The following is a 27,905-nucleotide window of genomic DNA, read 5'->3' on the forward strand; positions in this document are numbered from 1 at the left end:
TATGTATCTATTCTTTTTCAAATTCTTTTCCCATTTAGGTTATTACAGAATATTGAGCAGCATTCCCTGTGCTGTACAGTAGTCCTTGTCAGTTATCTATTTTAACTACAGCAGTGTGTACATGTCAATCCCAAACTCCCAATATATCCCTCCCCCCCACCCTTCCCCCTTAGTAACCATAAATTCATTCTCTAAATCTGTGAGTCTGTTTTTGTTTTGTAAATAAGTTCATTTGTATCATTTTTTGATTCTGCATATAAGCGATATCATGTGATACTTGTCTGATGTACTTCGCTTAGTATGATAACCTATAGGTCCATCTATGTTGCTGCAAATGGCAATATTTCATTCTTTTTAATGACTGAGTAATATTCCACTATATACATGTATCACACCTTCTTTATCCATTCATCTGTCAATGGACATTTAGGTTTTATCTTCAAATCTCTGCACACGCTGTGGCCCTTATTTGGAAAGCCTGGAATTGTTTAAACTCAGTTACTTGCTCTGTCATTCCTCCAGAGTTAGTTGCTCCTTTCTGTGACTTCTTAACAGGAACGGCATCGCTCATGTTAGCATTTTTATGCCCCAGTGCACTTATTTCTTAACTTGTCCACCTCTCACCACACTCTTGGTGGTAAAAACAGATAATTCCTCTTTGTATCTTCAGTGTTAGCACAGTCCTTACACAAAGTAGGCTGTTAAATATTTGGCCAATTGAAAAAAATAATAATCAATTGAACTTTGACAGATAGTCCTAAAAGTTTAAAAATTCTGTGGATATGTTGGGTTGGCCAAAAAGTTCGTTTGGATTTTTCCATAACATATTTTGGAAAAACCTGAGTGAACTTTTTGGTCAACCCAATATTTGGACATTCTTCGTACATGTTAATGAAATATATGATCAACTATATCAGTCTTTGCCAAAAGATTTCATAGACTCATATAATTGCTAGAGGAAGAGAAGATTTTGGAAGTCATGTTAGATGATATCCCCATTTTACAGATGGAAAAATAGAAACCTGAAAGAATTAAGTGACTTTCTCAAGTTTATTCAGCAAGTTCAGTGGAGACCGAAAGTTTTTCTTTCTCTGGTCTAGTTCTCCTTTCGCTCTCCCATATTGCTTGTTTTTTCTTCTTTTTCTTCCATTTATCTACTTTACCAGCAATTAACACTTATGTGAGCACCAACTGTGTTTAAGGCACTGGGCCAAATATGTTATCTCAGCATTGCATTTCTTCTCTCCTTCCATCCTCAGAACTTGGACATTTGATATGTACCAGCACTGTGCCAGTTGCCAGAAATGTAAATATTCAGAAGACAGAGTTCACATTCCAACAAGCTTAGAGTCTAGAAGAAAAGACAGATAAATGTGCAGTGATTTAAGACTTGGTATCTCAAGTGGGCACTCCATGACATCCTTGGGATTAAACATGGAATGACAATTTGGTGGCTATGTATTCAAAGGACAAATGTCACTGCTCCCTTCTTTAACAGATTTGTAGTAAGGACCAAAAACACCAATCAGAAAAAAATAAGAAAGCACACACTTGAGAAGTCTCATCCTAACTAACCTGTCATAGAACTGCCAAAACAGAGAGTGTTCTCTGAAGGGGACCTTTTAATATCCCCTGACTCCCAAGAGAGAATAAAAATTGAGACCTCTGAGACTATAATTATTAATGCCTGAATCTGAAAAGAGACACAATAGACATGAAGCAATGTAGTCATCCTTTAATATCATACTTTCAGGCTAGATTGACTTACACATAAATTGGGAGTGTCTTACATTTTTAAAAACACCCCTTGACTCAACTTTCATTAATTTTCTATCATGAACAAAAGCCCAAAGTCAATAGTCACTCATCTAAGAATATTTAGAGAGATACATGATACTTGGTGTTAATACTTTTGGAACTCTACAATGCACTGTGTCCTATATTCCCAATATGTTAAAACTAGGTGGGGCTGGGTATAGGGGGAGTTGGGGGAAGAGTCCCTCTCTTAGCTATGGCTCCTAACCCTTTTCTAAAATATAACAATACAAAAGAAAAGACAATCAAACTCACAAAAGCTTTTATATAAAAGAGCTCAGCACAACACTACAGACTAAGTTAAACTGATGTTTATAGTTCACTTGGCTAATAGGGATTTTCAATGACTTCGAGATGCTAATTTTGTAAAATAAGCCTCCTGTGGAGACTGGATAAATTAATATTTGGTATTCATCAGTAGATAATGAGGATTACATAGGAGCAGTCAGCTCTGGGCATTGTAGGTCCACTCAGGATGTAACCTAGCAGACCCAGGTGGCCAGGGCAAACTTCCTGCAGGAGGGGTGGCCTTAGGTGAAACCCAAGAAATGGAGACAAGAAGGAAGGCTGTGCCCAGGAAAGGAAGCGAAAGGTAGGAAGACCCTGAGGCCCAGGAAAGTGTGCTGCTTTTAGGTCCCAGGAAGACATTTAGACTGACATCACAGCATGGAAACTGGTAAAGGAGGGATGTCAAGAGATGGCAGGCAGTGGACTTGAATCTCATGCATATCAGAAGTTTGTGCAGAAATCCCTCAGGTCCTCAAGAAAGTTAGTCTCTATATTGTGTAGAAAAATAATTCCTGACCCAAGCCTGAATTTTGTTAAAAACATGCAGTACAAGGATTTATACCTTAAATCCTTGCAAAATTCAGAAGCAGATTTTTTTTCTGGAGTAAAATTAATGGAGAGGTTTCAGAAATCAGCAATATGTTCCCCGAAAGTGCCCCTCCTCTATACGAAGCCTACTATGGGTCCTGGAGGAGGCACACTGAGACCTCAGGACCAGGGTCTGCTGGGAGGAAGGGGGCAGGAGAAGACCAGAGCCTGATTAGGGGATAGTTCTGGGGTAGGAAAATCCAGAGAGGGAAGCCCAGAGCTATGGGCTTTGTGAGAGACTGTAGTGATTCAGAATTTACATGCCATCCTGGGGCTCATTGCTAGGGCACAAGATACTCAGTCTGTTGTCATAACTCTTAATCTAAACATTGCCACCCCATTCCAGTCTGTGCAGAAAATAAAGGTGGGTCTGCATCAACAGCTGAAGTCTAGTGATGGAAGATACTCATGTTATTGGATAAAACAAGGGCAAAGTACGGAGGCAGAGGCTGACAGCAAGCAGGGCACTGGAGGAAACAGCTACACAAGCTCACCCATACTGTGGAGGGGTTGGACAAGGTATGCGAACGTCATGGCACTGCTCCCCACTTAGGTGGGCAGCCCTTACTATAGCAGCCCTAACCTGGCCCTTGGAGCTAAGAATAAGAAAAGAGTAAGCAAGGCCTGGATTTGAACCCAGCTTGACCCCTTACTAGATGGGTTGATTATTTAATGATTTTGAACCTACCATTTCACCTGTAAAATAAGGATAATAACATCTGCTTTAGTGTAAGAGTCAGTGAGATAACATTAAATACCTTACATAGCAGCTGGCATATATTGCTATACAAGAAGTGATACCTGCAATAACAAAACCAGATAATATCTAAAACCGGTCATTTGTGGAGGGTCACAAATAGTGACAGTGGTCACAGTCCACTACGAGCTGGAAATATAGTTCTAAGTCCTTTCTGTGACAAGAACTGACTACCAGGATAATGAGACAATCAAATGAAAATAGAATAGCTGCCTCTACCCTCAGTTACTAGTAAATACCATCACTGAGAACTGCATGCTACAAACAAGAAAGCTTCTGCATAATAGCTAGATAACCTAATATCCCAGACTGTAATATTTCTAAAAGAATGCTCAGAATAAAGTACTTCACTTATAATGAGGGACAAGCCTGGTTCATGTCATGTAGTAAATGTCATGGTTATTGAAGCAAAGAGATCACAGTGAAAGTTCATCTTATAGATAAACACATGATCAATTTTCAACATTCTATAAAAGTAAAACACAATAATTATTTGTGACTATGTCCTACAACTTGTTATTTCTAATCTGATGAGAAAGAAAGGATCAAAAATCTCATTACAACTCTCTGATAAAATATATTTGCTCTGTATGTGATGTCACTTATTTTGTTACTATTACTATTATTATGATGATTACTGCATTGGTCTCAGATATTTTGCTGTGTTTTACTGGGTCCTCTATCAAGCCACACTTTTCCTATGTTATACAAAAAACATAAACAGTCAAATCACGGATAAGAAACAGACATGGGGGGCAGCATTTCCCGAGCACCGGGGGGCGCGGCCTGGCCGCTGGGGCTGGACTCCCGGGCAGCGCCTGCAGCGGCGCGGGTGGTCACGGGCGCGCAGGGGCTCGGTCGCGGGCTGCCGGGCCATGCAGCGCGGAGTTTGCGGCCGGCTCGCCTCAGCGCTGCGGGGGACACGCGCACAGCCGCCCGCAGTCGCCCAGAGGTGTGTGCACACGTCGGTGTCGCGGCCATCCCCAGACCAGAGTGAGCGGACGTGGGAACCACCCCGCGCCTTCGACCCAGCGCTGCTGGAGTTCCTGGTGTGCCCGCTCTCCAAGAAGCCGCTCCGATATGAAGCATCGACAAATGAATTGATTAACGAAGGGTTAAGAATAGCCTATCCAATTATTGATGGGATTCCTAATATGATACCACAGGCAGCTAGGATGACACATCAAAATAAGAAGCAAGAAGAAATGGAGCAGCATTAGATCATATGTAAAAACGACCACACACACAACTAAATTTTCTAAATACCATCCACCTTTTAAAAAGTCAGAGTGGCGGGTGGAGGGGAAGAATGTTTCTGTCTCTTCCTACGTTGACTGTCCTTATTCCATTGGTCTCGTTAGCAGGGCTGTTATACTCGGCCTCCGTGGAAGAAAACTTCCCACAGGGCTGCACTAGCACAAGCAGCCTGTGCTTTTACAGTCTGCTCTTGCCGATCACCATACCCGTTTATGTGTTCTTCCACCTTTGGACTTGGATGGGTATTAAACTCTTCAGGCATAATTAATACAACCAGAGCCAAGATGGTATATCCTAATGATAGGCTTGAGTGTCTGCCTCTGAAAGCTCAACTACATGGAAATACTGGACACCCACTTAATGTGCAAGAAAGATGCTTTGCCTAGCTTCTGTCAGAGGTTTAGGATTAGGGGAGGCTTAAGCTGCAGAGGCTTCTTTATTGTACTTTGGTTCTGCCCTTGTTTTTTGAAGGTTCTTATTTATACCTGGGGTATCAGGAGAAACATTTCAACAGAGTGTCTTGTTGGAAATTAATAGCCCCAGCCATCATCTGATGACTTTATGTCTTATCCCATTCATAATTAAAAGTTACTAATTTGAAATCTTAAAAAACAAACAAACAAAAAAAACAGACATGGTTCATAAACATGGGTAAAGATTTTCAACCTAACTCATAATTTAAAAAAAGATAATAAATACCACTTTTTTTTACTTGATCAGATTGGCAAAGATAAAGAATTTGGTAATACACAAAGTTGGCAAGAATGGATAAACCAGGGCTTCCCTGGTGGCGCAGTGGTTAAGAATCTGCCTGCCAATGCAGGAGACACAGGTTCGTGTCCTGGTCTGGGAAGAACCCACATGCCGCGGAGCAACTAAGCCCATGTGCCACAACTACTGAGCCTGCACTCTAGAGCCCGTGAGCCACAACTGCTGAGCCCACATGCCACAACTACTGAAGCCTGCACGCCTAGAGCCTAGGCTCCTCAACAAGAGAAGCCACCACAATGAGAAGCCTGTGCACCACAACAAAGAGTAGCCCCTGCTCGCCACAACTAGAGAAAGCCTGTGTGCAGCAATGAAGACCGAATGCAGCCAAAAATAAATAAATAAATAAATTTATTAAAAAAAAAAAAAGAATGAATAAACTATAATTTAAAAAGACATATGTGGAGACTGGTTCAAGATGGCGGAGTAGAAGGATGTGCGCTCACTCCCTCCTGCGAGAGCACCAGAATCACAACTAACTGCTGAACAATCATCGACAGGAAGACACTGGAATTCACCAAAAAAGACACCCCACATCCAAAGACAAAGGAGAAGTCATAATGAGATGCTAGGAGGGGCGCAATCACAATAAAATCAAATGCCACAACTGCTGGGTGGGTTACTCACAAACTGGAGAACACTTATACCACAGAAGTCCACCCACTGGAGTGAAGGTTCTGAGCCCCACGTCAGGCTTCCCAAACTGGGGGTCTGGCAATGGGAGGAGGAATTCCTAGAGAATCAGACTTTGAAGCCTAGCAGGTTTGATTGCAGGACTTTGACAGGACTGCAGGAAACGGGGACTCCACTCTTGGAGGGCACACACAAAATAGTGTGTACATCGGGACCCAGAGGACGGAGCAGTTATGCCATAGGAGACTGAACCAGACCTACCTGCTTGTGTTGGAGGGTCTTCTGTGGAGGTGGGGGGTGGCTGTGGCTCACCGTGGGGATGGGGACACTGGCAGTGGAAGTTTCTGGGGGTACTCCTTAGTGTGGGCCTACCCAGAGTCCGCCATTGGTCCCACCAAAGAGCCAGGTGGGCTCTGATGTTGGGTCATGTCAGGCCGGACAGACAACAGGGAGGGAGCCCAGTCCCACCCATAAGCAAACAAGCAGATTAAAGTTTTACTGAGCTCTTCCCACCAGAGCAACACCCAGCTCTACCCACCACCAGTCCCTCCCATCAGGAAACTTGCACAAGCCTCTTAGATAGCCTCATCCACCAGAAGGCAGACAGCAGAAGCAAGAACTACAATCCTGCAGCCTGTGGAACAAAAAACACATTCACAGAAAGATAGACAAGATGAAAAGGCAGAGGGCTATGTACCAGATGAAGGAACAAGATAAAACCCCAGAAAAACAACTGAATGAAGTGGAGATAGGCAACCTTCCAGAAAAAGAATTCAGAATAATGATAGTGAAGATGATCCAGGACCTCGGAAAAAGAATGGAGGCAAAGATCGAGAAGATGTAAGAAATGTTTAACAAAGACCTAGAAGAATTAAAGAACAAACAAACAGAGATGAACAATACAATAACTGAAATGAAAAATACACTAGAAGGAATCAGTAGCAGAATAACTGAAGCAGAAGAACAGATAAGTGACCTGGAAGACAGAATGGTGGAATTCACTGCTGTGGAACAGAATAAAGAAAAAAGAATGAAAAGAAATGAAGACAGCCTAAGAGACCTCTGGGAAAACATTAAACGTAACAACATTCGCATTATAGGGGTCCCAGAAGGAGAAGAGAGAGAGAAAACATTTGAAGAGGGAGAAAATATTTGAAGAGATTATAATCGAAAACTTCCCTAACATGGGAAAGGAAATAGCCACCCAAGTCCAGGAAGCACAGAGAGTCCCACACAGGATAAGCCAAAGGAGAAACACGCCAAGACTCATAGTAATCAAACTGGCAAAAATTAAAGACAAAGAAAAATTACTGAAAACAGCAAGGGAAAAACGACAAATAATATACCAGGGAACTCTCATAAGGTTAACAGCTGATTTCTCAGCAGAAACTCTACAAGCCAGAAGAGAGTGGCATGATATATTTAAAGTGATGAAAGGGAAGAACCTACAACCAAGATTACTCTACCCAACAAGGATCTCATTCACATTCGATGGAGAAATCAAAAGCTTTACAGACAAGCAAAACCTAACAGAATTCAGCACCACCAAACCAGCTCTACAACAAATGCTAAAGCAACTTCTCTAAGTGGGAGACACAAGAGAAAAAAAGGACCTACAAAAACAAACCCAAAACAATTAAGAAAATGGTCATAGGAACATACATATTGATAATTACCTTAAATGTGATTGTATTAAATGCTCCAACCCAAAGACACAGGCTCACTGAATGGATACAAAAACAAAACCTATATATATGCTGTCTATAAAAGACCCACTTCAGACCTAGGGACACATACAGACTGAAAGTGAGGGGATGGAAAAAGATATTCCATGCAAATGTAAATCAAAAGAACGCTGGAGTAGCAATACTCATATCAGATAAAATAGACTTTAAAATAAAGAATGTTACAAGAGACAAGGAAGACACTACATAATGATCAAGGGATCAATCCAAGAAGAAGATATAACAATTATAAATATATATGCACCCAACATAGGAGCACCTCAATACATTAGACAACTGTTAACAGCTATAAAACAGGAAATCAACAGTGACACAATAATAGTGGGGGACTTTAACACCTCACTTACACCAATGGACAGATCATCCAAACAGAAAATTAATAAGGAAACACAAGCTTTAAATGACACAACATACCAGATAGATTTAACTCATATTTATAGGACATTCCATTCAAACACAGCAGATAACACTTTCTTCTCAAGTGTGCGCAGAACATTCTCCAGGATAGATCACACCTTGGGTCACAAATCAAGCCTCAGAAAATTTAATAAAATTGAAATCATATCAAGCATCTTTTCTGACCACAATGCTATGAGATTAGAAATCAATTACAGGGAAAAAAACGTAAAAAACACAAACACATGGAGGCCAAACAATACGTTACAAAATAACCAAGAGATCACTGAAGAAATCAAAGGGGAAATCAAAAAATACCTAGAGACAAATTACAATGAAAACACAACAATCCAAAACCTATGGGATTCAGCAAAAGCAGTTCTAAGAGGGAAGTTTATAGCTATACAAGCCTACCTCAAGAAACAAGAAAAATCTCAAATAAACAATCTAACGTTACACATAAAGGAACTAGAGAAAGAAGAACAAAAAACCTCCGAAAGTTAGCAGAAGGAAAGAAATCATAAAGATCAGAGCAGAAATAAATAAAATAGAAACAAAGAAAACAATAGCAAAGATCAATAAAACTAAAAGATAGTTCTTTGAGAAGATAAAAAAAATTGATAGACTCATCAAGAAAAAGAGGGAGAGGACTCAAATCAATAAAATTAGAAATGAAAAAGGAGAAGTTACAACAGACACCACAGAAATACAAAGCATCCTAAGAGACTACTACATGCAACTCTATGCCAATAAAATGGACAACCTGGAAGAAATGGACAAATTCTTAGAAATGTATAACCTTCCAAGACTCAACCAGAAAGAAACAGAAAATATGAACAGACCAATCACAAGGAATGAAATTGCAACTGTGATTAAAAATCTTCCAACAAACAAAAGTCCAGGACCACATGGCTTCACAGGTGAATTCTATCAAACATGTAGAGAAGAGCTAACACCCATCTTTCTAAAACTCTTCCAAAAAATCACAGAGGAAGGAACACTCCCAAACTCATTCTATGAGACCACCATCACCCTGATACCAAAAGCAGACAAAGATACTACAAAAAAAGAAAATTACAGGCCAATATCACTGATGAATATAGATGCAAAAATCCTCAACAAAATACTAGCAAACATACTCCAACAACACTTTAAAAGGATCATACACCATGATGAAGTGGGATTTATCCCAGGGATTCAAGGATTCTTCAATATATGCAAATCAGTCAATGTGATACACGATATTAACAAATTGAAGAAGAACCACCATATGATCATCTCAATAGATGCAGAAAAATCTTTTGACAAAATTCAACACCGATTTATGATAAAAACTCTCCAGAAAGTGGGCATATAGAGGGAACCTACCTCAACATAATAAAGGCTATATATGACAAACACACAGCAAACATCATTCTCAATGGTGAAAAACTGAAAGCATTTCCTCTAAGATCAGGAATAAGACAAGGATGTCCACTCTCGCCACTATTATTCAACATAATTTTGGAAGTCCTGGCCATGGCAATCAGAGAAGAAAAAGAGATAAAAAGAATACAAATTGGAAAAGAAGAAGTACAACTGTCACTGTTTGCAGATGACATGATACTATACATAGAGAATCCTAAAGATGCCACCAGAAAACTACTAGAGCTAATCAATGAATTTGGTAAAGTTGCAGGATACAAAATTAATGCACAGAAATCTCTTGCATTCCTATACACTAATGATGAAAAATCTGAAAGAGAATTTAAGGAAATGCTCCCATTTACCACTGCAACAAAAAGAATAAAATACCTAGGAATAAATCTACCTAGGGAGACAGGAGACCTGTATGCAGGAAACTATAAGACACTGTTGAAAGAAATTAAAGATGATACAAACAGATGGAGAGATATACCATGTTCTTGGATTGGAAGAATCAATATTTTGAAAATGACTATACTACCCAAAGCAACCTACAGATTCAATGCCATCCCTATCAAATTACCAATGGCATTTTTTACAGAACTAGAACAAAAAATCTTAAAATTTGTATGGAGACACAAAAGACCCTGAATAGCCAAAGCAGTCTTGAGGGAAAAAAACGGAGCTGGAGGAATCAGACTCCCTGACTTCAGACTATACTACAAAGCTACAGTAATCAAGACAGTATGGTACTGGCATAAAAACAGAAATATAGATCAATGGAACAGGATAGAAAGCCCAGAGATAAACCCATGCACATATGGTCAACTAATCTATGACAAAGGAGGCAGGGATATACAATGGAGAAAAGACAGTCTCTTCAATAAGTGGTGCTGGGAAAACTGGACAGCTACATGTAAAAGAATGAAATTAGAACACTCCCTAACACCATACATAAAATAAACTCAAAATGGATTAGAGACCTAAATGTAAGACTGGACACTATAAAAGTCTTAGAGGAAAACATAGGAAGAACACTCGTTGACATACATCACAGCAAGATCTTTTATGATCCACCTCCTAGAGTAATGGAAATAAAAACAAAAACAAATGGGACCTAATGAAATTTAAAAGCTTTTGCAAAACAAAGAAAACTACAAACAAGACGAAAATACAACCCTCAGAATGGGAGAAAATACTTGTAAACGAATCAATGGACAAAGAAATAATCTCCAAAATATATAAACAGCTCATGAAGCTCAATATTAAAAAAACAAACAACCCAATCCAAAAATGGGCAGAAGACCTAAATAGACATTTCTCCAAAGAAGACATACAGATGGCCAAGAAGCACACGAAAATCTGCTCAACATCACTAATTATTAGAGAAATGCAAATCAAAACTACAATGAGGTATCACCTCACACCAGTTAGAATGGGCATCATCAGAAAATCTACAAACAACAAATGCTGGAGAGGGTATGGAGAAAAGGGAACCCTCTTGCACTGCTGGTGGGAATGTAAATTGATACAGCCACTAGGGAGGTTCCTTAAAAAACTAAAAATAGAATTACCATATGACCCAGAAATCCCACTTCTGGACATACACCCAGAGAAAACCATAATTCAAAAAACATATGCACCCCAATGTTCATTGCAGCACTATTTACAATAGCCAGGTCATGGAAGTAACCTAAATGCCCATCGACAGATGAATAGATAAAGCAGATGTGGTACATATATACAATGGAATATTACTCAGCCATAAAAAGGAACGAAACTGGGTCATTTGTAGAGATGTGGTTGGATCTAGAGACTGTCATACAGAGTGAAGTAAGTCAGAAAGAGAAAAACAAATATTGTATATTGACACATATATGTGGAACCTAGAAAAATAGTACAGATGAACCAGTTTGCAGGGCAGAAATAGAGACAAAGATGTAGAGAACAAACGTATGGACACCAAGGGGGGAAAGTGGCAGTGGGGGTGGTGGTGTGATGAATTGGGAGATTGGGATTGACATATATACACTAATATGTATAAAATGGATAACTAATAAGAACCTGCTGTATAAAAAATTAAAATAAAATTTAGAAATTCAAAAAAATAATAAAGACATATACCCCAATGTTCATTGCAGCGCCATTTACAATAGCCAGGACATGGAAGCTACGTAAATGTCCACTGACAGATGAATGGATAAAGAAGATGTGGTACATATATATAATGGAGTATTACTCAGTCAGAAAAAGAAATGAAATTGGGTCATTTGTAGAGATGTAGATGGACCTAGAATCTGTCATACAGAGTGAAGTAAGTCAGAAAAAATAAACAAATGTCGTATATTGATGCATATATGTGGAATGTAGAAAAATGGTACAGATGAACCTATTTGCAGGGTAGGAATAGAAATGCAGACATAGAGAACCGATGTGTGGACACAGGCTGGGCAGGGCAGGGTGGGATGAATTGGGAGATTAGGTTTGACATAAATACACTACCATGGCTAAAATAGATAGCTAGTGGGAACCTGCTGTATAGCAAAGGGAGCTCAGCCCGGTGCTCTGTGATGGCCTAGTTGGGTGGGATGGGAGGGGGAGGTCCAAGAGGGAGGGGATGTGTGTATGCATATGGCTGATTCACTTCACTGTGTGGCAGAAATTAACACACAACATTGTAAAGCAATTATGCTCCAATAAAAAAAAAAGAAAAGAAATACATATAATCATTTGATAACAAAAAAAAAGAGTGGATAAAACAAGTAATCTTACATCTTAATGATACAGACCCTTTGTAATACAATTTGTACTACCTATCCAAATTTAAAATGCATATACCCTGCGACCTAACAATTCCATTTCTAGGAATTTAAAGATATTCTCCTACATATGCTTAAATATATATATATATATATATATATATATATATATATATATATATATATATATATATATATATACATATATATACATACATACATACATATCCATTGTGGCACTGCTTATTAAAATAACAAAACCCCAAAGAACATAAATGTCCATTAAATCAATAAAGAACTGATTAACTATATACCCATGTAATGAATGCTATGCAGCCATGGATCTATACATCTTAATATGTAAAGAGGTCCAGAAAAAAACTGTTTAAAGCACAAAAACAAAATGCAAAACTATCTCTATATGCTCCCATTTGTGAGAAAAAGGGACAGTTATACAGATATATACAATACTCATAAATATATGTATATATATGAATATATATATATATACACACATAGGCATATATAAAATCATAATTCTGGAAAGATATACAAAAACATGGCAGCAGTGTTCGCCCCTGAGCAAGGAGGTCCAGGGTCTGCAATAAGAGGGAGATTAGGTTTCATTGTAAGACTCTGCATTTGTATATTTTTGTCATCTGTATATATTAGTTTTTCAATTGCATAAACAGTTGCTTAAAAGGCAAGAATCTAATGGAATAACTTGGAGATATGGGAGCAATAAAACAAGCAAAGTTGACTGAGGTAAATCTAAGATGATGAGTTTTGTAGATTAATCTTGAGGGAAGAGATCTCCAACCTACTGTAGAGGTCTCTCCCTGTTAGTCAACCAAGTCGCACATTTTAATTCACTTACTTTATATAAAACTCTACGGTATATGTACTATTATCATCACTATCACTTTACAGATGACACAGGCAGGTTAAGTGACCAAGATGTCATAGTGGGTGGCCAAATGGAGATGCATACTCAGGTTTCTTGGATGCTAAGCCCACACACACTCTTGGACATCACACACACACTGCACCTCGACCTCTTCTACCAGGGCTCTGAAACCTCTTAATGGCTTGTATGGCTTTGGCAAACTACAATTTCTATTTTATTTTATTTTTATAAAAGTCAAAGCCTCGCCAGATGTGGTTTATACCAAAAAAAAAGATATTTCTGGCACTGGGTACTATCTGTCTTTGTGAATGTGACTCAAAAAATAAGTGAACGATATAATGCTTCACTTGGTAAAGTGGCTTGCCATTTTCTACATATATATTAACTGACTTTCATGTCACAACAGCCTGGAAGAAGAGTCGTCATCAATTTATAAATGAGAATACTAAGGCTTCATTTAGGGACCTGCTCTCCTTGAAGGGGCAGAAACGGGACTGACCCCGGGTCTTTTGAACCTAACTTTAGTGGTCCAAACACACTGCTACACTGAGTGTGAATAACATCTGAAAACTAGCTTAGAGCATGCAGGTGAGGTTTAATTGCAGACTCTTTGATTGCTTGCAGCAGACTTTTCTTTTAGATTCACAGTTCAAAGTTCCTACTCTGTAATATGACCCCAGTCTTCAGTGATGCTTTCTAAATCTTCAAGCTGTTCTGAATTTCAAAAGTTTTGCAACTTTGTAAGCTGAGTTCCAGTGAATTCTTCAGCAGGTTTTTCTTTTAAAACTTTGTTTTTCTCCGTATACTCTTTGTAATCATGGCAATTACTTTAATTGAAAGTTCCAATTACAAAGTTTTTCTTATTACAGGTCTATAAACAAAATATAAAAATATCCACTAGGCACATTCAGCTAGGTTTTCTTTTTATTTATCTCCCCTCTCCCTTTGTCAGTGTTCCCCTTGCCTCAGGTTAAGGGCTGGGCTCTTCACTATTACTGTGAGATGTCCTTCCTGCAAAGGCAGCTGAAACAGGCTATCTGTGGAAAAGAAAAAGAGAGCTGTGCTTTCTGTGCCCAATGCCATTCATGATGATCAGATATGGCTGTGCCTGGAAGGGTTCAATGAACTTTTTAAAAAATATATAACACATTCAAATAATGTTTTTGCAAAAAAAAACCTGGCAACAGGAAATGTCAACATCGTTAATCATATATTAAGTTTCATTAAAATTAAAACTCCGAAATAATTAGCTTCTGCTGCTTCCCAAGTGGTAATTATAGACCATCAGGAAGTATCGCACTCTCTTGAATTTCCTCCTTTAAACATTAAATGCTAAAGATAAAACATTATTTTAAAAATAATCTTTTAGATTTTTACTATGGGAATATAAACAATACTTCCTGGGCACTGGGCTAATCAAATCTCTCATAATTCAGGAAATTTGAATTTTACTTCACTCAGTGGTGAAATTAAGATGTTAATAAGTGACATTTCAAATGAAAGAGTTCAGAAGCATAAAAATATCTATATTTAAATTTTTGAAGATTTTTCTTTCATTTAAAATTCAGCATTTATCTTCCATTCCCAATTATTATTAAACATTATTTATTCAATGCTAGTTAGAAAAAATATGTGTTAGATTACTCTATTATATTTTAGCAATCCTTCAGCGGGTTTCTTTTTCTACCCCACTTCCATATTTTTAAGTATATAATCTATAACCTTCAGTTTCTTCTCTCATGATCCCGTTATTCTCGCAAAATGAATTCCACCATGGGGGGATAATAAATTTATCTAGATAGTACATATTATCTCAATGAACAGTGTATTGTTAAATAATACTAAACAGTATTATAACAGTATTAAAAACAACATTGTTTTTTTTTTGTTTTTTTTGTTTTTGTTTTTGTTTTTGTTTTTTAACAACATTGTTTTTACATGGAAATTATTGCCCATCAAAAAAGAGTAGCTGCTCAGTCCTGATGTGTGAAACACTATAAGACACAAAGAGAGGAAAACAGATGGCGACCCTTGTTCTCAGGGAGTTTTTTATCTTTGATGGGACAACATAAAAATAGAAATGCTGACAGCACCAGCTAGAGGCCAAATCTGCCATTAAAGAGATGAAATGGCCTTGAATTTGTGGAAGGGGGCAAAGGAGTGAGATGCAGGTGGGGTATCTCAGCCCAGGTCCCTGGGAAAATGCAAATACCCTTACAATGAGTAAAGGCTCAAAACAGAAAGAAAACAGCATGTCGTGAGTACCTAACTGATATCAAGCAAGGTTCTAAGTGCTCTACATTAACACTGTGTGGGTAGAAAGAGCTAGACTAGTTGGTGCACAAGGAGAGAAGATGACGAGAGGAATCACGGCCTGAGCTAGGGATTTTGGAATCACTTGACGAGAGGTAGAGGTGAAATCATAGGAATGACTCTCTGCCAAAGCTGAGAGTAGGAAATGAGAAAGAACAAGATTTGAATATTGCCTGTCTCTGTAAGTGGGCAATGAAAAGGGTATGAGAAATTGAATATATGAATGGACAAAAGCCAGATCATATATAAAAACAGAATTCAGACCCACAAAGTGCAGCAACCTGACCAAGAAACCAACCTCTTATCTATGATAACTAGCCCAGGAATCCAGCCTGTATAGGTCAGACATACAGAAAGTCAGACTACTATCTCTAGTGACAATCCACAAAGCCAAACAATAACTTCTGCAACCAAAATGACCAGGACTTGATTAATAACTGATAGCTTCCTTAATTTTTGTCCATGCTTCCAACTTAGAATCAACCAGAGAGAGATAAATATGCTCCCTTAGTCCATCACATAGGATGCCTCACTTCTAACAAAGTTAGCTCACCTCCAGCATCCCCAGGCCAACAGCTTCCAATAAGGGCACACCTGAAGCCTTCCTTTTTCCACTGTAAAGCTTTCCCCCTCCTCTGCTTGACTTCGAGCCTCTACCAAATGCAACTGATGGTGACTGACTTCCTTACTATAGTAAGCTCTGAATTTGGTTGGTCTTAATTTATTTCCACAAGATTATTGGCATAGACAGAGATGGTTAGCTTTGGAAAAGGCAAGAGAAATCTCTTCCTCTGAATAAAAATGGGAGGAGGGAAGGATGAGTGAAGACACTTGGGGATTCTGAGTTGGCAAGAAAGATGAAGGAGTTTTACCAGGTGGATGCCATTTCTCAATTAAAGTAATCTCTAACCAGAGATTCAGGAAAAGTAAGGTTAGGGCTGTAAGTAAGTGAAAGGAGTTTAGAACTGGGGAAAGACAAGGAGGAGCGAATAAGAAATGGGTAAAATGCCCAGAGCAATCTACAGACTTAATGCAATCTCTATCAAAATTACCATGGCATTTTTCACAGACCTAGAACAAATAACCCTCAAATTTATATGGAATCAAAAAATTCCCTGAATAGCCAAAGTAATTTTGAGAAAAAAGAACAAAACTGGAGGTATAATGCCCCCAGAGTTCAGACTATACTACAAAGCTACAGTAATCAGAACAGTATGGCAATGGCACAAAAACAGGCACATAGATCAATGGAATAGAATAGAGAGCCCAGAAATAAACCCACACATTTGTGGTCAATTAATCTATGACAAAGGAGGCAAGAATAAACAATGAGGAAAAGACATTCTCTTCAGTGGGTGGTGCTGGGAAAACTGGACAGCTACATGTAAAAGAATGAAATGAGAACATTTTCTTATACAATATACAAAAATAAACTCAAAATAGGTTGGAGACCTAAATGTAAGACCAGATACCATAAAGCTCCTAGAAGAAACCATAAAGCTCCTAGAAGAAAGCATAAAGCAGAACACACTTTGACATAAATAGATGCAATATTTTTTTGGATCTGTCTTCTAAAACAAAGGAAACAAAAGCAAAAATAAACAAATGAGACCTTATTACACTTTAAAGCTTTTGCATAGCAAAGGAAACCACTGACAAAACAAAAAGATTACCTACTGAATGGAAGAAAATATTTGAATGTGATATGAACAATAAGGGGTTAATATCTGAAATATATAAACAGCTCATACTACTCAACATCAAAAAAAATAACCCAATTAAAAAATGGGCAGAAGTCCTGAACAGATATTTTTCCAAAAGGACATGCAGATGGCCAACAGGCACATGAAAAGATGCTCAACATCACTAGTCACTAGAGAAATGCAAATCAAAACACGAGACACCTCACACCTGCCAGAACAGTTATCATCAAAAAGAACACAAATAACAAACATTGGCGGGCTTCCCTGGTGGCACAGTGGTTAAGAATCTGCCTGCCAATGCAGGGGACACGGGTTTGAGCCCTGGTCCGGGAAGATCCCACATGACGTGGAGCAACTAAGCCCGTGCACCACAACTACTGAGCCTGTGCTCTAGAGCCCGCAAGCCACAACTACTGAGCCCGTGAGCCACAACTACTGAAGCCCGTGCACCTAGAGCCCGTGCTCTGCAACAAGAGGAGCCCCCGCAATGAGAAGGCTGCACACCTCAACGAAGAGTAGCTCCTGCTCACCACAACTAGAAAAGCCCGTGCGCAGCAACGAAGACCCAATGCAGCCAAAAAAAAAAAAAAAAAAAATTGGCGAGGATGTGAAGTAAAAGGAACCCTTGTACACTGTTGGTGGGAATGTAAATTGATGCAGCCACTATGGAAAACAGTATGGAGGTTTCTCTAAAATAGAACTACCATGTAACCCAGCAATTCCACTCCTGTGTATATATCCAAAGAAAACAAAAACACTAATTCAAAAACATACATGTACCCCAATGTTCACAGCAGCGTTATTCAAAATAGCCAAGATACAGAAGCAACCTAAGTAACCATCAACAGATGAATGGATAAAGAAGATGTGAGATATATATATATATACATCCCATTATATATATAACTCAGTCATAAAAAAGAATGGGGTTTTGCCATTTGCAACAACGTGGACAGACCTGGACGGTATTATGCTTAGTGAAATAAGTCAGATGGAGATAGACAAATACTGTATGTTATCAGGTGGATGTGGCATCTAAAAATTAAAACTAATGAATATAACAAAACAGAAACAGACTCACAGATATAGAGAACTAGTGGTTACCAGTGGGGAAAGGGAAGTGGGGAGGGGCCAGATAGGGTTAAGGCATTAAGAGGTACAAACTAATATGTATAAAGTAAATAAACTACAAGGATATATTGTACAACACAGGGAATATAGCCAATATTTTATAATAACCTTAAATGGAGTATAAGCTATAAAAATATTTAATCATTATGTTGTATACTCAAAATGAATATTGTAAATCAATTATACTTCAATAAAAAAAATAAATGGGTAAATTGGCTCTTTTTTGTTTAATATAGTGGATTAAACGTAAGTGCTATCTCCTCTCTTTCTAGAGATTCTAGAATATTCTGTAATAAATGGATATTGGCATTAAAAAAAGGAAAAAAACACATCAAGAAAGTTATAAAGGAAATAGGTTCATTGTGAGCTAAAACAGAGAAACTAGGAAGGAATGTAAAATAAAAGTTCTAGAGCCAGTTTTTGCTTTTACTCCACCTTTTATCATTACTGTTTGTTTAGTACATTAGGAATCTATTTGTAGTACCAGGTGCTCTAGGCTTTTAAATTCTTTCATGTTTCCTTGGGAGTGGGGGTGTAGACAAATGTTTCTCTTTCTCTTTTGACAGTCAGAAAAGTGCTCAGATGTCAAATATGAAGCCAAAAACCAAGTCTCCTAAATTTGGGAGCAACACTAATTTAAAAACACAGTTGGGCTTGTCAATATAAACCATGGTAGATCAAAGTGAATATAAATAAAGGAAAAAACTTGTAGTTTAAGGAGAGGATAAAAAATGGATGAAAAACTTCCTTATTTTGGAGCAAAGTTAAATGGAACTTAAAAGGGGACTGCAAACACCTGCAATGAACTTATGTCCCTTAATAAAAAGAACAGTCAAAAAAAAAAATACTGTTATGGCCTATATGGGAAAAGAATCTAAAAAAGAGTGGATATATGTATATGTATAACAGATTCACTTTGCTGTATACCTGAAACTAACACAACGTTGTAAATCAACTATACTCCAAAAAAAACTAAAATTTAAAAAAGAACAGTCAACATTTATTGTGCATTTATTATATGACAGATATGAAAGGTACTTGTATTAACATATTTAGTCCTTACAGAAACCTTTCAAGTAGGACATAATAACTGTCTTCATTATATAGCTGAAGAAAATGTGGTATAGTAAAACTGAGAAACTTGCCCAAAATTGCAATTCTTCTAAGTGATACAGCCAAATTCAAACCCAGGAAATTTGGCTCCTACAGTCCATTTTCTTATTCCTATAATATGAAAGGAAGGAAAGGAAAGAGGATGAAGGAATATTGCTCAGTCACAAAAGCAATTTAAAAAGCTTTTCCTCTGGTGTCATTGTTATCTATCACCAATACCCTTGGGGGACAATCTAATGAAACCCTTAAGCTTGGGTTTTGATATTTAATAGAATCCTCCATGAAAAGAACCAGGTCTCATTAGAGAGTAGACAGTACCATGTCTCAGAGCCAGAAAATTCAAAATGGGACTAGAACAGCTTCTTGCTGCCAGAAAGCAAGGCTGCTCTCAGAGATATCTGGAATCATGTCCAAAAGACATTGCACATGTACAAAAGACAGCTCCTACTAGCCAAGAATAAAAATTGGGGCATTAAAAGGGAAAACAATGACTAAAGTCTATTGGAGCAAGTTGTGTCTGTTAAGATAGCTCTAAGGTTATGATACTAAATGAGAAAGTACAAAATACTAGGAGGTGATTGTCAGTGCATAAAGAGGTCTCTCAATACTGTCTTCTGGAAATGTTACATATTGATGATACAAATGGTATATGTCCTATACTGGAGCTGCAACTGAGTTATTAATAGAAATATAGATATAGCTATGGATATAGTGTATTATTTTAAGTAAGTAAATAATGGATCAGAGGAAGAAATTCAGAAGACAAAGATGTGAAAAACACAAAATAGAGAAGCCAGCTTTGTAATAGAGAAATTATAAAATTTAGAAAATATACATAAAGTGTGTGTGTGAAGGGATGCCCTATTACGGCCCTTACTATTCTTTCTGTAGCCAAACCTTGGTGGTCTAGGCCACCCCTTATTAGAGAACCACTATGGCAACTTATACATTAATTACCCAGCCTAAAATATTACACATGTCACATTTTAAACAGACCCAAGTCCATTCACATTAGGGTGAAAGGAAATTACTGGGTTCAGGAATAGTGGGGATTATATACATAGACCGAGTTGGTCCCTCCCCTTCATGCTTCAGACCAAATGGGCACAGGCTAAAATGGATAGGCAGATTTGTGGGCAAGAGTGAGCCCAACCAGGGCTGTAGTCACCCAGACACAGAACTGATTTAGAAGGATGACAGGCAAGTGGGAGGAAGTACAGGAGCAAGGGCTGCTGTAATTATCTGGATAGAATAGGTGGCAAGCGTCCATCAATATGTTTAGAAGTCAATGACAGCCCACCCAAAATTCTATGTTTACTCAGCTTGTTTAATGAGGGTTTACAGAAGTTAGTTACCATGTTATGGGAATCGGGCCTGAGATGGAGGAGGAGCAGGGTGCAAACTCGTTCTGTGTGAATTTATCCAGGAGGTGTGGTAGAGAAAAGTCCCTCTTCTAGTAAGTGTCTAATAATCTCTCTAATAAATGGGGCAGTAACAATCCAAAACAACTGAGGTAGGATTTCTCCAGGAGAGGAGAGATAGATGTAGCTGTAAAATGAAAAATGGAGGCCTGTCATCTGAATGGGTGAGAGTTCCAAGGTGAGCAGGTGTTCTGAGTGTGAGCAGAACTGGGAGGTAAGTTCCAGCATCTCCACTGGTCCCTGAGGATGTGACACGTGGGAGACTTCACAGTGCATGGTTACCTCTTGCAGGAATGGTGCAAAATAATAATTAGGCACACTCGTGAATCATAAAATAGCAAAAACACAGGATGTATACAATCTAAACTGGCAGTTGAAGCTATTCTTGACTCTCTGGTGTTGCCCCAGAGGCCACTGAAATATAATTTCTTAGTGAAAACTAGAAATTTTGCCTTTCACCCCCTCAGGTAATCAAGTGATGTGGAGGTTTATATTTATAGAGACTGAATCAGCAATTAAAAACACACTGGGAAATGAGGGAAAGTACACATAAATTCAGTACAAAGAGACAGAGAAATAGGTCAAAGTCACTTACTGAGGTCAAAAGATCTTGCTTCTGGGCATAACAACTGAGGTTGGTTGAAAGGCACTTTGGAAGATAAGTTTAGAGCAGTTATTTTATTGATTTGTATGGAAAACTATAATCAAGGGTATCATTATTCTACTATTAGTACAGTATTACAGAAGCTAAGTAATAAAAAGAGGAAGAGAAATAAAATAAGAAGTCAGGAAAAAATAAATCACAAATAGGACATTATTTATAAGGAGATACATTTTTTTTAGAAAGACATATAAAAGTTGGGAAAACACTGAGGGGGCAGTATGATTTGGAGTGGGAAACTTTCAGAGGACAGAAAGGTATCTAGGCTAGTTAGTAGAGATAAAATGAATTCAAGTAATATATTTAGAAAAGAGTGCACTGGATGAGGAGACCTTGGAAAGAGGCTGTCAAAACAGTGTGAAGCCGCTGACAGACTGCAGAATGTCTTGTATTCTTTCAACTTTCAGGAGCGAGGAGAGCTACAAACACAGAAGGAGCTTAATTACAAGGTAGTTAGATCTCAGCAAAGGTTGCACTGAGCAAGCAGCGCTCTTTATGATAATGACACCATAAGGAGAAGAACATAAAGAGAAAACTATGTGAGTGAAGTAAATGGTAATTGGAAGCTGAGCATCATGTGACCTCCTCAGTGCCACCTTGAGGGTAGACAGAGTCTAGAAAGGTTATGATGGGAAAAGGTCATGAGAGGAGGACTGGAACTTTGTATAGAAGGACTAAGTTGAGACTGGCATGCTAGAGCTCCTGCAGATTGGCAGTTTTGCCTTCTGGTCTGTATCAGCTCCAGCATACTCAGTGGGTGCATCTCCAGATGATGTCACTTATTTTACTGGGGGCATTCCTGCCTGGAGGAACCTAGGACTGAAGGACACGGAACTCACTCTCTGCAGGCTGCTGGGGGGTTGGAGCAATGGTTAAGTCTGCCCTGAGGACAAGGATGGGTGGAACTAGGAGTCAACCAGTTTAAGAACTGGCAGCATGGTTGAGACACAAGATCCAAGGAGGCAAGTAAGACTACATCATGCTACAGGAAGTATCGCAGACACACTGGTCATGGCCTAGCAAATGGATAAAAAGAAAATTAAAACAGAAGGGGCTGATAGTATAGGAGGAGGTTTAGGGAACTGGGAGACTGAATATGCAAATAAGTAATGGCCAGTCCATATATATATAATCAGTATATATATATATACTGATTTGCATATATATATATGCAAATCAGTAATGGCCAGTCCATATATATATATATATATATAAAGTAGAACTCTGAGTCACAGCCTGCAGCAACCTGCCCAGGAAACCAACTTCTTATCTACAATAACCAGCCCAGCCTGCTATAGGTCAGAATTATAGGAAGTAGGATTGCTATCTCTAGTAATAATCCAGGAGGCTAAACAATAACTTCTGAAACCAAAATGGCCATAACTTAATAACTGCCAGCTCCCCTAATTTTTGTCCCTACTTCCAATTTAGGACCAACCAGAGAAAGCCAAGTATGTACCCCTAACCCATCACGTAGGATGCCTGCTTCTAGTTAGCCCACCTCCAGCTCCCCCAGGCCAACGGCCTCCAGGCAGGCCACACCACTATGAAGCTTGCCCCCTCCTCTGCCTGCCTCTGAGTCTCTGCTAAAACACAAATGACTGAGGCGAACTGACTCGCCATAGCAAGCTCTGAATAAACAGCATCTGTTTTCATGTTTACTTCGCTCATTCTCATATGTTTGTTCTCTTTGTTTACCTCCACAGAACCAAAGACTAACTAAAATCAAGATAAAGAGTAGATTCAGGATGAGTGCCAAAATGGGGGGAATAGGAAGCCTAGCTGTGAATAGAGAAGGGGGATTCTGCACTCTTAGGAAGGGACAGGGAGAGGACTGACATTTATATATTGCTTGTTATGAGTTTCCTGCAGCTTGGTTATGGGTTTATATGACTTACTGAAGCCTCATAAAACCCTGTGAGATAGATTTTTTTTTTAATCCACCATTTTTAAGGGAAATAAAACTAAAATAGTTTTCATAACTTATCAGGAGTGGAGTGGCGTCCAAGGCCAGGATTCCTCTTTCCACTCTGTCAGGCCACTGCCCCAAACCTCCTCACACTTTCCCACTGCACTTTCGACCACCGAGAATCACCATGTTTGTCTCATGAACTACGTGTAACTCCTTGTTCAGTCCTTTGTTGTTCTGCAAAAAGGTGATGAATGACATAATTATGTTAATATCTTGCCCAAGTTTACAGAGTCAGAAAGTGGTAGAATATAGATTTGAATCCAGATCTTTCAAATTTCAAAGTCCATGGTCTTTCACTACATTAGGCTACCTGGGAGGTGGAGTAGTTTGCTAGCAGGTGCAAAGGCAAAGTGGACATTAAATTTATTGACCTGAGGTGGTTAAAAACAGTAAGGCTAGGGTACTGGAAGTAAATTTTACAGTTACTAAGGACAGTGGCAAGGGATGGGACTCGTGGCTGGAAGATCTATTAGCCAGGCACAAAAGAAGGAGAGAGAGAGTCCTGGTAGAAGGTAACGTTGCCTATAGTGATAAGGAGACAGTGGCTGATGTAAGAAAAGTTCGTCAAATTAAAATGAGAATGACTGAGGGAAGATGGTGGGGCAATGGACTGTCCCACTGGAGACTGGGACTGGATTGGGGTGTAAGGAATTGCAGTTGCCCTGCCTCCACCCTGTGCTTTGGAGAGAGGAGAAAAAGCAGAAGCTTCTCAGGATGTTAGGAGAAAGCCAGATGCCACCTGGGCAGATATAGAAAAGTGCCTATTACAAGGCTGAGAATGTAGGAGAACAGAAATGCAAGACATAGGGGAAGAGACTGTAGAAGAGAGGAAGATCTGGAGGGGCTGCAAGTTCTGGAAAAGACAGTTGCATGTAGGGGTGCAACAAAGTAATCAGGGTAGTGATTCCAACTACTCAGGGGAAAGGAAGCAGGAGCATAGTTGGTAATTGGGAGAATATGATCTAGATGCAGGGAGAAGCAATGTTGGGTCATCAGGATTTAGTTATTGACTGAGACAGAAGAAATAACCAGACCGAAATTCCAGTTGTATGAGTTAAAAAATCAAAATTAGATTAAATTATAGCTTCCCCCAAATGAAAAGAGGCATAATTCGGAGGCTCCCAACTTTTTTGTTGAAAACTACCAATGTCTGGCAATGTTTGTGAAAAGGCCCTGGGTATTTTGTCTTAAGGAAGTCATCATAGTTTGACCTTTACAAAGTTACTTTCTAGGTTCTGGGGTTTGCCATTTAAAGTACTCAGCAGTCTTCATTACAGGTGAGGTGAGAGAGACCGGCAGAGGCACTCCACTGAGGAAGTATGAGTCACTGGCCCCTTGCCCACAGAATGTTTATATTTGTCAGGTAACAGGATTAGCACAAGGTATTGATGCAGATGGAGTGATCAGGAGGAAGACGATGACGACCTGCTGTTTTTCTACTGCTTTCCTTATAATCCCAATATAATTTTTCTCCCAAATTCAGTCTGGGAAACAAACATATTTAGGAACACCTATCTAACATGAAGGAATAAATCTAAGATGTATACTGATTTCTCTCTTGTATCCTTTGTTCTGTATAATACTGTTGCCTGGTAATTAAGCTATAATGTATCATGGGTTAAAAAAACCAAAATTTCAATTGTCTTTTCCAGATTTTTTTTTTTTCTGTCAGACATTCAACCCTCAAGGCAAAATATCCAGGATAAAAACTCACATACACATTACGAGGCTGTGGTTGACCTTTTAAGCTAGAAAAGAGGGGCACTTTGACTAATGCTTTCCAAAGGGAAAAATAACATTTAAAATTCATTATAAGCTCTAATTTGTAATAACCATTGTAATTTTATGGCCTCACTTCGGCTTTGCAGCAACATGTACATAAAAATAAGCCTCTTACTTCTCTGCCCCCTCTTGGTACTTTTCTACATTCTCCTAGCAACCTCAAAAAATAAAGTAGGGTTCAGGGAAGAGCTGGATGAAGAGATTTATGTGGATAAAACCACGCTGTGACTGCTCTGCAGTCAGAAGTGACCCTAGGGAAATGTTATTTAATGTAATTGAAGAGAAAAAAATACAGAAATATAATGGTAAAGTTGTTGTAATTTCTGGATTAAAAATAAACTTTGTGCTAAATTGGGACAGACTGAGGAGACCTGTGTCTTCTCATAGACATGCTTATTTATTTAATCCCTAATTTTAAGTGGGAATTTTTCCTGAGATGTGCGTTTAACTTCTAATTGAAATAACAACTAGCACGGTGTCCTTTGTCCATTGGGGCCTTCATTTGTGCCAAGCTCATTATGGAACAAATCAAAACCTCATACACAGACGTGTCCAGGATGCAGATTGTTACAAAATTTCATTTTGTCAACCACTCCTTTGTACAGAATATGCCCAAACTGTAAAGTGAATTAAATCATTACTCATTTTTATTCCCTTGGTCTAAATAAAAGTAAGAGCATCAGTGGACAGTGAGTCATGTCTCGGTTTAACCCAGTGGGCACTTGGGTGACCATGTGTGTTTGTGATATTTTTCTCTCCACTCTCCAGGACCCTCTTTGACTTTCTCACCCACTCCCTAAAAGAGAATTTTTAAATTTTTGTTTGTTACCTCTTACCGACATTTATTTTGACAATTTTTTTCTGAGAGCCCATCCTCATCCTCTCCCATGATGTCCACGGCTGAAAATATCAATGCAACGAGAATGGCAAAGCAGCACACCAGTGCAAAGATCACGATGCACTTCTGCTGGGACTGCAAGAGAGAAAGAAGAAAAAGAAAAGTAAGTAAAGCAGTTTTTGCTTACGAAACTCAAGATGTGGCAGCTTTTCAAAGTTCCAGGCAAAACCCTTTGGGGAATAATTAGTTTTGTCACTGCCAGAGAAGGGCTGCTCTCTGGGTGAAATGCCTAAGACCTTTATGCTTATTCCTCAACATAGCTTTCAAATCCCTGCCAAATATGTTAGAATCTATTAAATAATGTAGGTGCTGCATCAAGATTTTCAAACGAATTTGCTCTTCTTCTTTCTAATCAAAGGTAGTCCAGAAAAGATCACTACAAGACCCATTATTGCAAATTAAAAATGAAACACAGGGTGGCTCAATAATTATTCTCTGTCCCCTGTTATTACCACCATTTTCCAAACTCTATGCAAACTGCATTCAAACTCTGTATCTTCTTGCTTTTCCCATCTCATCTTCCTCTAAGATATTTATGGCGTGATGACTTCAGGAAAGATGCTCTTGTGGTCAGTATGAATTCTGCACTTTGATCAGAAAATTAAATCTATCAGATCCCAGCATCATGGGTCATTAGGCAACGTCATTCATTTCAAAACACTGAATAAAATCTTAACCAACATTCACACTCTTGATATGGTTTTCACTTAGAAACACAAGCTCAAGTTCCAGGTGGTCAAAGAAAATCACGTCCTTATATTTAGGCCCAAGTGTTGGAATTCAAGACATCCCTATCTCCAGGGGTTCACGGTCAAAGGTGGCATAAGATAAGGTCACGTTAACTAGGCAAAGCCATGACCACTGGGACAAATAATTTTGCCTGCTTTCAATTTATTAGGTAAATCTGGATGGGGAGGAGAGGAGAAAGAAGAATTTTTAAGTCTTTGTGCAGCTTCTAGGAACTATTTTCAGAAGGGGTAAGGGTGACCTTTGACCAGGCAGCCAGAAGCACTTTCTTAGTGATGGGATACATACATACACAGATATGCGTGCACATGTGTATGCACACACACACACACACACACACACAAATTTCAGAGCTTTGTTAAAACCAGCTGGCTTTGTCTCCTCTTACCACCCTCCTGCCCTTCATCCCTGTAGCCACATAGTCTCCAAAGAATCAAGGAACCTCCTAAAGTCCAGTTTGTCCAGGGGCAGCCTCAGGTTACAGATTACAGAGAAAGACGTAGTCGGGAAATAATGTTGTCTCTGTGACCAGGCACTACAGATCAAATGGTTGTTTTCTTTTAGTGTTTTCTCATCCTCCCTCAGGTCTTCTCTCATAGTAGAACCTATTCCAAGATCATTCTTGCCTGTCATTATGCTCTTCTACTACTGGCACACTCAGAGAGGAAGTGGGGGAAAGCCCAAGGAAGATACACCATTGTTCTTTAACCCTAGGCTCTGGGTTTCTCTAAGGCATGGATTGTTTTATTCTTTCCATCCACAAGCAACGAGCAAAGAGCCTAACAAACAGAAGGTGCTCAAGAGATAGTTATTGTATAAACAAATACAGAGTGAATGAATGAAATGA

At 38.8% G+C, this 27,905-nt stretch overlaps 3 protein-coding genes across 3 annotated transcripts in view; 2 read left to right on the forward strand and 1 right to left on the reverse strand.

Moving 5' to 3' along the window:
- The window catches only part of PLD5 (phospholipase D family member 5), a 488,282-nt gene that overhangs the window by 256,795 nt on the left and 203,582 nt on the right, over window positions 1-27,905 (reverse strand). Inside the window, exon 2 of the mRNA XM_036835869.1 lies at window positions 26,250-26,386. Within this exon, the coding sequence (XP_036691764.1) occupies window positions 26,250-26,386 (137 nt within the window). The remainder of the gene's footprint in view (window positions 1-26,249; window positions 26,387-27,905) is intronic.
- Window positions 4,324-4,668, forward strand: LOC118886321 (protein preY, mitochondrial-like). The gene has a single exon (XM_036835903.1). It carries the CDS (start codon window positions 4,324-4,326, stop codon window positions 4,666-4,668), a length of 345 nt encoding a protein of 114 aa, XP_036691798.1.
- LOC118886326 (phosphatidylinositol N-acetylglucosaminyltransferase subunit Y) lies at window positions 4,758-5,305 on the forward strand. The gene has a single exon (XM_036835916.1). The coding sequence runs from the start codon at window positions 4,758-4,760 to the stop codon at window positions 4,971-4,973; it is 216 nt and encodes a 71-aa protein (XP_036691811.1). The 3' UTR covers window positions 4,974-5,305.

The sequence above is a fragment of the Balaenoptera musculus genome, chromosome 1, assembly GCF_009873245.2.
Source record: "Balaenoptera musculus isolate JJ_BM4_2016_0621 chromosome 1, mBalMus1.pri.v3, whole genome shotgun sequence".
In the NCBI taxonomy this organism is placed as follows: domain Eukaryota; kingdom Metazoa; phylum Chordata; class Mammalia; order Artiodactyla; family Balaenopteridae; genus Balaenoptera; species Balaenoptera musculus.

Excerpts from the sequence above, each read along its gene's own strand:
- LOC118886326 (XM_036835916.1), top strand. The coding sequence starts at position 4,758 with ATGTTTCTGTCTCTTCCTACGTTGACTGTCCTTATTCCATTGGTCTCG.
- LOC118886321 (XM_036835903.1), top strand. The coding sequence starts at position 4,324 with ATGCAGCGCGGAGTTTGCGGCCGGCTCGCCTCAGCGCTGCGGGGGACA.